Source organism: Pipra filicauda, unplaced genomic scaffold (assembly GCF_003945595.2).
Source record: "Pipra filicauda isolate LSUMZ 115617 unplaced genomic scaffold, ASM394559v2 scaffold206_size1356665_pilon, whole genome shotgun sequence".
NCBI classification, from domain to species: Eukaryota; Metazoa; Chordata; class Aves; order Passeriformes; family Pipridae; genus Pipra; species Pipra filicauda.
The window spans coordinates 863673-874272 of record NW_024104317.1 but is presented as its reverse complement, the minus strand read 5'-3'; the positions used below and the strand labels follow the sequence as shown (position 1 = coordinate 874272).

At 36.9% G+C, this 10600-nt stretch overlaps 1 protein-coding gene across 3 annotated transcripts in view; it reads right to left on the bottom strand.

Moving 5' to 3' along the window:
* Positions 1-1183: 1183 nt before the first annotated feature.
* The window catches only part of ATP13A3 (ATPase 13A3), a 57450-nt gene continuing 48033 nt past the window's right edge, over positions 1184-10600 (bottom strand). For all 3 annotated transcript variants that reach the window (XM_039380887.1, XM_039380886.1, XM_039380888.1), the window contains 2 exons: positions 7181-7270; positions 1184-5722 (listed from right to left, as the gene is read on the bottom strand). In XM_039380887.1, coding sequence (XP_039236821.1) covers positions 5525-5722; positions 7181-7270 — 288 coding nt within the window. In that variant the 3' untranslated portion in view covers positions 1184-5524. The remainder of the gene's footprint in view (positions 5723-7180; positions 7271-10600) is intronic.

Here is a 10600-nt window from a genome sequence, read left to right as displayed (position 1 = left end):
CAAAACGCATCCTCTAGATAACACTTTTACCCATATTTGCCCAACTACTGGGAAAGGCCAAAGAATATTTTAAGCTTCAGAGCAGATTTTTGCCTACAATTACTTATGCAAGCAACCAACTTCCATAGGTTGTATGAAACTCCAAAAGTACAATTTGAGGCCACTCACAGAACAGGAGAAAGTTTTAAGTCACATGCACAATGGCACAAAAACCACTTGGAGCTTCTTTTGACAGTGATATTGGAGTATGGGCTTCAGTCAACCCAGTGCAAATCTGGTGAAGTCAGAAATCTACATTTCCATGCAAACTGTGATCAGAAATTTCAAATTTGTTAGACACGTTCACCACAGTCTGCTACACAGGTGCATTAGGTTTTAAAGGAGTGGACACACCTACTTTAAACAATCAAGCGATTGTACCTTCACAAAGCTGCTCTGACTTACTTTCTTGCAGGATTGGAGTCAAAGAAATTTCAGTAAGGAACTAATTTTTTTTTTACTTAATGCTTTGGCTAAGCATTCCAAGGTCAACACATTTGGTTTCTGGTTTTAACTCAAAGTCTTCTGGGGTGACAGGACAACAAAACCTAGAGCCTGAAAGATTCTGAAAGAGAAAACTGAAGTTTCAAAAAGCTAAGTTTCAAAAATAGTAGCTTGAAATTGAAAGATTAAGTTTCTGTTATTAAGTGACCAGCTATTTCAAGTATTTTGTCTTCAAGTTTAAAATAACGTGCTCTGCCAATGAATGTTTTAATGGAAGGTGAGCCCAAAAATGGAAAAGATTTCTTCATTTCCATGTGATTTTTCTGAAGATGACCGTGACAACAGTGACAGCTCACAACCAGGAGCATTTGCCCAAGAGTCTTTTCAAGATCACCTCCCACGTGTCAAAGAACAGAAGGAACATCTGAACAACGAAAGGTGGAAACAAGTTGCTATCACATGGACAAGGTCTGGCTTTAAAACAGCTCTTATAAACCACCAGGTAAAACTATGGTCAGTATGATCCCACTGCAGAGCAGAACACTGACACACAGCATGCAAACTTCTCCACCCCCACCTTCAAAAATACAGAGGTGCTGATCAAGATACCCATGACGTCAGTGGGAATAAGTCTCTGCTCTTCAGTGAGCTTTAGGTCTAATTCTATACAGAATAATTAAAAACAATTTCATGAAACTAATGAAAGGAGTTAAAATATCTGTTCATTTTAATTTTATTTTCAAAGAGCTTCAGTCACAAAAATGATTTACAAGTCTATTTACAATTCTATTGTACAGTTATTTATGTATGCCTCTTGACAACAGGGTACCATTCTAGAGCAGCAATACATATTTTAAATACAAAGATGTAGTATCATTTCAGATCTAAAAATAAAAAGGAAGCTGAGCTTCTAGAGAGTGCTGTAATGATGAACATTTTAATCTGTGTTAGGCTTGAGGAATGACAAACTGAGTAGTTTCTGATTCACATAATTATTAAACAAGCTGCAGTTTGTTGAAAATAGTTTTAAAAACCTGAAGCTTTACTGTATAAAATTAACATATTCAAGACTCTAAAAATTGTCAAAAACCCACAGCTTTCCCTTAGACATACAAAAACCTAAGTTTACAATTCAGAATTTCATGGGAGAAATCCTACAGAACTTGAGCTCTCTCATTTTGCGATGACCAACATAAGCGTTAAAAATTTGCAGCATAAAAAGGACTCCACATCTGCTTAGTATTATACTGTATATACATATACAGTACAGGATTATTTACCCAATTTGGGATGACCGTTCAGCACAACCTTCATGAAGAAAGAAAAAAAAAATAAATAGAATTAAAAATCCAACAACTTTTTAAAAGTGCAACAGTAAGAGTTTCCAATTTGAAGTTACGATGAATATGGACAGTCAGTTCTGTGGGTGTTTTAGCTGCTTCAACTCAAGCATTATTTGCAGCACTTTCTTTTTACAGTAGATTTAGTTCTATAGTACATGAAACTAGAGTTACTGCTAATTGAATCTGAAGGGAAAAGAGAAAAAAAAAACTTTAAAAATAACCCTGAGGGATATACAATTTCATGATCTTGCAATTTATTTCTAAAAAGTAACATTTATTATTTAGCAATTGCTCTTCTGGATAGACCAGTCCTTTAAGTATGTGCATAAATAATATTTAAAAATCAGTAATATTTACAAATCCTAATACATCAAAATAAAATACGTACAGATTAAAGTCTGCATACACAAATAATTTAATAATAAATCAAACTCCTCAACATAAGGCCAAAATATACAGCAGGAAGAAAATGTCTACCCAGTATCTAGTGGAGTTCACTAAATTGGTCTGTTCACCTGAATTTAGACTTCCAAGATGAACACTAGAAGAGATTTTTTCACTACAGAACGAATTTCATCTTACTTCAAAACAAAAACTGAATACACTAGTGCAGATCTAGTTTGCTGCATTTCTGAAAACCAGAAAAACTAAACTGCTCAAAATGAGAAAAATTATAGGTGGTCAAACTCAGCTCTTGGGCAGGAAGGCATAAATCCCAATAATTGCAGAAAATGCAAAAGCTTATTTTGTGGCTAAACTTGCAACAACAAGAAGGATTCTCAGAAAAGCTGATTTATTATTTTTGATCAAGCGTCAGAGCTCAAGCATGCAACCTCAGGAACATTTACCAACCCTGAACGCAGACCTTGAGGAAAACAGCTCCCATTTGCAAAATATTCAAGTTTACTGTGCTCATGACCCATTAGTCACTCAATTGAGAGACACCTGGCAATTTCAGTTTTAGTAAGAGTTCCCTAAAATGTTCTCTGAAGATAAGCCTACCTTAACAAGCTGTTTCTTCCTCACTTTCTAGGTAAGTCTAATAAACTAGAATAAGACTGGAAAACTACCTTCAGAAACCAAATAAACCGAGAGAAATTATCAGATTAGAGAAAGTATTAAGCACAAAAGCATATAAAAGGGAAAGACACAAATATTTTCTTTGACTTCTCATGGAACAGCAAATCTAAAATGGCCAATGAAATGGAAAGCAGAAGCTTATGCGTTTAAGGGTAAGTCACAGCTCCCAGGTCCAAGATGCATAGCTTCACAACATTTTTGAACTAAAATATTATTTTTCTTTAAATCTGAATACTACTTATGCAGCTAAGAGTTATTCTTCATCAGTTATTCCATGCTACAAAGATTTTGTAAAATCAACATCGGCAGAAATTAGTCAAATGATTCAAGTTCATGACTAATAAGTTTATCCAAGTCCACAATAGCAGACTCCTTAAAAGCTACCAATGTTGTTCAATGTTTACGACCTTAAGAAGCCAGGATAATAAGAACATTGTCCTGTTGAATGAATGCTAAGAAAACCACTTCCCCTTTACTCCCGCTCCACTCCTCAAAAACAAACAACAACAATGAAAAAATCAGGAAGAGTTGACAGCTGGACTGGAGATAGTACACCATATGCATACTATTTCTGAGGAGCAAGTTCTAATAACTTCAACCTCCAAGTTCTAGGAAAAGGTCTTCCAAACCATTTAGCACCACTTTTAAATTCCCTGTTGGCACAGTATGTTCAACACTGCAGAAACCATAACATGATTGACAACTGACAATAACATGGTTTTACAGCTGGACTTGATGATCTTAAAGGTCTTTTCCAACCTTAATGATTCTAAGAGCAGCAGGGACACTGTCCATACTGCCTTACAGAACAGCACAAGGGAATTAGGCATTATCCGAAAAATTCCACTCATTAAAACAAGGCTGGAATGGAATTGTCTCCACAGGAATTTAAAAAAAAAAATCCAAAAACCAACAAGACAACCCAAGGAGAAAAAAATCCCTAACATAAAAACCTCAAATTCCATCATCAGAATACACACATTTCAAAACAATCCCAGCCAGCCAGTGAGTTTGGAGCCCTCATTCCATGACTACTCTAAAGAACCTGACTTCCTTCTCTAAAGGATCTCTACAGAATTGTGACTTCTTCAGATCGCAGATCCCCTCCCAAAGCTTGGTGGTGTCTGGACCAGTCAGTTGCATCTGGTCAAAACAGATGATCAAGACTCAATATTTATCATCTTCCCAAAGACACTAAAGAAGACTTTTCTAAACGTTTACGAAGTTGTCCATGGTTTGGAAAAGTAATTTGTGGTTTAAAAAAAAAAAAACAAACCAAAAGTTTTAAGCCTTGCAAGTGAAAACGACTCCTGCCTCTACATCTTTGCAGACCTATTTTTCTAGTGGTCTTGTGTTCTGATACTGCCTCATGGCAAAATGATGCATGGCTACCCCAAGTGCTTAAGCAGCATTAGTGGTGATGCAAGCTTTTCTTTTTTTTTTTTTTTTTTTTTTTTTAAATAAATAAAATCCGCTTAAGCCTTATAGTTCTGCAGCAAGACAGATTTTAGCTCAATTTTCTTTTAATTTTCTTTCATACAGCTACATATAGCACTGAAGACACTGGCAGACTCTTTGAAGTGCCTGTGTTCTTAACGTGCACAAATCCCAGGCGTGGGCATGTGAAAATCCACTTCCCCCCTACTCCCATTTCCCCTGCAGCAGTAACTCTGGCCTTACTACTTCAAGGTATATAGGAACATTATCTTGAGATTTACAAATAAAACATGGTCCACAAAGGGATAATCCAACCCTTCTGCTAGAAAAAGCAAGGTCTAAGGAAAAATGCATAGCTAATGTAATAAAATATGACATAGAGGAAAGTATTTAGATTCTCCAGCCTTCCTTCTCCAAAAACTTTAGGGTGTAGCCAAATGCCTCCTCCTCTAGAGGCCACCTAAGCCCTTCCTTAGGGTTAGCTAGAACAGTCAAGAACCCACTTGAAAGCAGTGTGCTTTCTTCTTAAGGACAGAGCATATTGCTTCTACAGCATTCTGAATTCTGCTGTGGCAGACTAAAGAACTGAACTTAAAACCCAAACATTACACCTGGAAACACTCCTTACTAGTAGGGACAAACTTAGAGGTACACACACCTAAACTTCAGAACCATTCTGAGGCACAAAGCTTTTCTTCAGTCAGGATAAAAAAAAGCAACCCAACAACAAAAAACCAACCAAACAAAAAACAAACACCGAAAAAACAAAAGCATGACAAAGCACCTCTAGTACAACCATGAAACCATTATATCATAGGGTTTACATGAACACATGCCCAGGTAAGCAGGTTAGAACAATGATTAAGATACTCCAGGCAAATAATGTGAATCTGTTTTAACTGCCCTGCAGTTTAAACCTTCAAATGCATCTCATTTAGGAACAATGAAATTTGAAAGAAGGTGGAAGGAAACACAATCATTTTTGTTCTGCCTAAGGTAACCTACATTTTTAAAATGTATAGCCATAAGATGTCTGGCTCTGAATTTTGTATTCAGAGAGACAAAACAGTTGGAAATATCTGCATTAGAATTTGACATTTAGCACACTGCAATTTCAAATAAAGCCTTAAAATTACATTCTTCTGCATACTACTAAAAATACATGCCACCAAGATCCACTGCTATGTTACAGTGATGATTTGATATGAACCATTTTCTTGGGATGGTACTTTCGCTTCTGTTGTTGTCCTGGGTTTTGGTGGCCATTCTGGATCAAACAGCAGTTCCTGAGCTAGGTGCATATACTTCGCTTTTGGTGTCTTCTCTCTACAGCCAAACAGGGAAGAGAGGAAACAGACTCCACAACGGTCCACAGCCTCCTGCAGAAGTGAACAGATTTGAAAACTGGATTACAGTAGGAAAAAAACCCAAACAACTAACAATACAGTAAATCACTAAAAGAAAACCATTTATTTCAGTCTCTAATTTACTATTTCATTGTCACATTGGACCTGTAGTACAGAAACTCTTCTTTTGTGTCATCTCTTCTACAGTATGGTAGCCATGACATTTAAAAAACGTTAAGAAAAAACAAGTATTCTGCATTATCATAACATCTAAGACCACCAACAGCTTTTATGTATACTTTTTAACAGTTTCAATAATCACAGATAGAACAGGGAACATTAAATGATTTTACTACTGAAGAATAGAAGTCTGGTCTAGAAAAAGCAAATTCCCAGAGTCTCAAGACACTTCTTCAGCAATGAATTTTTAAACAGAAAGCAGCCAGCCAGCCAAAAGTAGCAGAATTTAACTTGCTGATACTCTGAAACTCAAGCACTGCAGGTATTAAATTACACAAATTACTGAACTTAAGTCTTCCTTCCTATTTTTCCTCTCCCAGTCTTAAATGTGTGTAACTCAGTCAGCTGGGGAAGAGAAACACCATTCCTCATTCCTGAGAGTGAACCCCTCTCATGTCTCAGAGAGCACCTACAGACTGCAGGGCTGACATTTTAATGGAGGTATATTCTATAGTTTTCATCATGCTAAATGTCTATCAATTTGTGAACATGAGCCTTAAGCGCAGTTTCCATTCTTCAGTGAACATAAAGCAATTTGTTCTTCAACAGCCTCAAAAGGACAAATGTAAATCTGAATACATTAAATAAAATTTAGTGCTGAGAAATAAACCATTGTAATTCTAGCAAGCACAAATGTGCAATCAGACAAAAGTAATAAGCCAACAGGCTTAAAGTAAAGCTAGTTTTTATGGGATTCACATAGATTTCCTTCATGAACTAACAGCAGAGAGGCAGACCAGAGCAAAATTCATGGTCACCTGAAAAATCTTTCAGTCTCCTAAACCACCTGAAGTAGTAATAATGTACTTTCATTTCCCATCTTGTTTTGTTTCATTTGTATATGCTAGCAGTTACTGCTCTCAGACGATGATCTAAAGCTCTAAACCAAATTAATTTTAATTCAATTTAATTGCTTCAAACAAATCAAGATGTTCCCAGTCCTAGCACACTAATTTGTGACAACGCAAATAAAATCTGCTAATGGGCAAACTGAAGATAAAGTGAGAAAAGTCTTAAAAGCAACCCTCTAGGTTTGCTTCACAGTTCGTGTACACAGACTAAACTGTAAGTGTCATTAAGGAGAAAAATATAAACCCAGAAGCCTTTACTTTTAATACTCTAGTAACAGAAATCTAATTTAAGCAGACTTAATCTTAAAATAAGGCAACAGACACTTATAGATCATTAAGAGACAAAACCAAATTAATCCACATGCACTCAAATGATGACAGCAAAATACTCGTCTCCAACCTGGGGCGGCTGGGGTATGGTGAGGCGATATTCTCCTTGTTTGTCTCGATTGAACACAACCTTCCAAAGGATCATATCAAGGAGGACATTCTGTGAGACATTACAGCGAGCGGGAAGAATTAAAGAAACTAATGATCATTTGTTGTTAGTGTGCACATTACAAATAAAACCTGAAATAGTGTGTTAGGCATAACTAATTCAGTGCCAAGCAAAATGGAGAGTCTGCACTACTTGTTGGTACTTACGTGATAAACATTTTCATTCTTAAAGTGCTCGCGTGAGATTTAAGAGTATGAACGTGTACTTTAAATCAATAGCAACAATGATCAAAACTTTTGGTAAAAAACATGGTAAAAACCACAAATACACACTCTTAATGTGTTTCAATACTCTAAAAAACCTGTGAAACATCACAGACATGAGTGTTTAAAGCAGTTTCCCCATAAACCATCTTTAACATTACTGTGTACTTCATGCTGGAGCTATGCTTTGTTCGTAGTCTGTTTTAAAAGCAGTGACATTCCCAGAAAAGCTGCAGTGGGGTGGCAAAGCTGAGACACCAGCGGGAAAGAAGGAATTCAGTAGGCGTCATTCCAGATTTTAAGAGGGCAGAACTTGAACAGTATGTTCAGTACATTTGGTTATTCTCATCCAGCTGCATGGGAGGACTCAAGAGCTTCGAGCAAATCTGACAACACAGGTGTGAACCTGTACTTTCCATAGCCTTGAGCCTACAACTCTGATCCTGGGACAGATTCCATTTCTAACATCTGACTAACCTCTGCCAATGAAAATGGGGAGCTGATTACCCAGACTTTTATAACAGATTTTATGGTGCTTATGATTTTGTAATATACCAGAATTTGACAGTGCTTTTATAAAGCATTTGCCAACAAATCTTCAGCTTGTTAGATGTTCATTTTTGAAGCCAGTCTGGTTAAAGTATGTCTACACCAGGCATCAGGGGTAAGGAGGAACAGCTGCTAGGATCTGCCTTTGTTGTGCAATATTTTCTGTCATCTGGTAGAAAAAATCTGCATACTTTGTGAACCTAGTCTGGCACCCACATGGAAGGAGCAAAGCTTTACAGAGCATTTCAGAAAACACGTTTGGGACAACCAGTTAGAATTTATTCCTGTTGTAGAAGCAATGAAGAAACTAGATATGACTGTAGTGTGACACAAAAGTGTGAAACTGGCAAGTGTGACCAAAGAGGACAGATACAATCCCTCATGTATCTCATAATTATGAGACACTTAAAGAGGCAATTACTAAGGGATTAGTCTCAGCAAAACAAACTCTAGGTGATATATATACACAGAGTACCTTGTTAAGAGATGGAAGGAGATGTCACCAGTGGCCTCTCCCAGATACTCAGAATATGACCTGTGGTACCCAGGTAAGTCTGTAGTGAAAAGTGTAGGGAGCAGAAAATCCAGCCAGGCACACAGGGAAAGACAAGGAGCTATACTGGAAGTGAAGGAATGAAACTGCCTGCGATTTCTACACAACACACAGGACCCAGTGAGCTGGCACATGAAAAAGCTCCAGGGAGCCTGAGTAATACTGCTGGAGCTGAGCAAATGCAGTTCAAAGAGGTGGACTGAAGTTATGGAAGGTGAAGTGTGTATCGTAAAACAAGGCTTGGGATTTGAGAATCACGAGACAACACTGTTGGACATGTGCTGTACAATAAGACAACTCATCTGCCTTAACAAAGCATTCAACTCACAGTGAAAGCGGAAGAAACTGATTTTAAGACAAAGCGTAACAGCTCAAACGCTTCATGTCAAGAAAACTCTAGGTACTTCTATTTTATTACTAAAGTACCAGCAACAAGATAAATAGGCAAGTCTGTTTAAAAAAGGAATGTGACAAATCACCCCAGGAGTTTGGTTATGAGTTAAGTGATTAAAATTGAAAGATGCTAACCCAGACCTGCATAGGAAAAAGAGTGGGATGTGGTTTCAAATACTGGGTGAAAGCAAACACTCTGCAATAATTACATTGGTTACGTGATGCTTAGTAGAAATTCACAAGTTTACAGATTGATGTGGCAACCAACAAGGCTGAGGAGTGGAACCTTAAGAACATTTATTTAAACCAGAGGAGAACGATTTGTCCTCAAGAGGCACGTGCTGATACATGGATTGACACACTGTACAGACTTTCTACTGGAGCCCTTACACTTCCAGAACAGAAACAACACCAAGTTCTATAAAAGTTAGAAAGATCATCTACAGAACAAACGAATTTTTCAGCAGAAGGTAAGTTTACTTCTCTCAGTAATATTCATCACTGCACTGAAAATTGAAATTGAACAGGAAAAGATATTTCTATCTAGGAGGCTTGTTCTAAATTTACTAGAAGATGAAAAAAGCCATGCTTCTGCAGCTTCAGAATAACTTTTGTTTCAGTGGCAAAGACAGCAATATACATAAAATTTAACTTTTCACAAATAAGAAGGAGGACAAAAAAAAAGAAAACTACTGAGAGTTTACTAATAAAGAAAAATGAAAGAATGAAAAGGCATAAAAGAAAACATCACAAGCAGGGTTAGAGTAGCTATAGGACAATGTAAGAAAGGGACAGGGGCTGTAGGAGTGGATAAACTTGTTAACAAGAAAAAGGCCAAGAAAATTAATAACTACTGCCATGTTTTGGAAAAGACAAGGTGTCACCTGTCACATGAAAACACTGAGAAATATGTTCCAATAAGCAGCAACATAATAGCATATATTGCAAATTCTATTTGGAACAACATTTTAAACACAAAGCTATGATAACTTTGATTCAATTATCCAAAAAAACCTTTGTTTGATTTAACTTAACAAATAAAAGGGGAAAAAAGTGTCAATTGGAAAGAATATTAATGCTGTAGTACTCTTCAAAGGCCAAAATTATATGATCCAAGCAAACATGCTGGTTACCTTGACAGCAATCCCTCACACAGTAATGGAAGCACTGACTAGAAACTGCAGAAAATATTATACAATAAAAACAGGTAATTGTAGTGTGCAAGCACTAGATATTGTTGGAAGCCTTTGTCATCTTGCAGGGAAGAAAGTGACTAATGATTGCAACCAAAACCCAAACGTATTCAGGTTGGAAATGACACAGCAGTGTAACAGGGAGAAGAACTAAACACAGGAATAAATGACTGACTGGGAATCCAGACTTCTCTTGGAATATTTATCTGTCAAACTTTGATTCTTGGAAACAACAGTGGGGTCCTGGATGAAGGGTAGGGCATGTTTCTGCACACTACTGAATTACAGCAGAGGTCAACATCCAGAGTGACTGGCTTTGGACAAGCTTGAGGATGGAAAAAGGAGATCTGCATGAACATCTCTACTTCTGAACAAGTTACACAGATATGCATTATTCTGAATAATAAGCTATGTGTATGATCTAAATGAA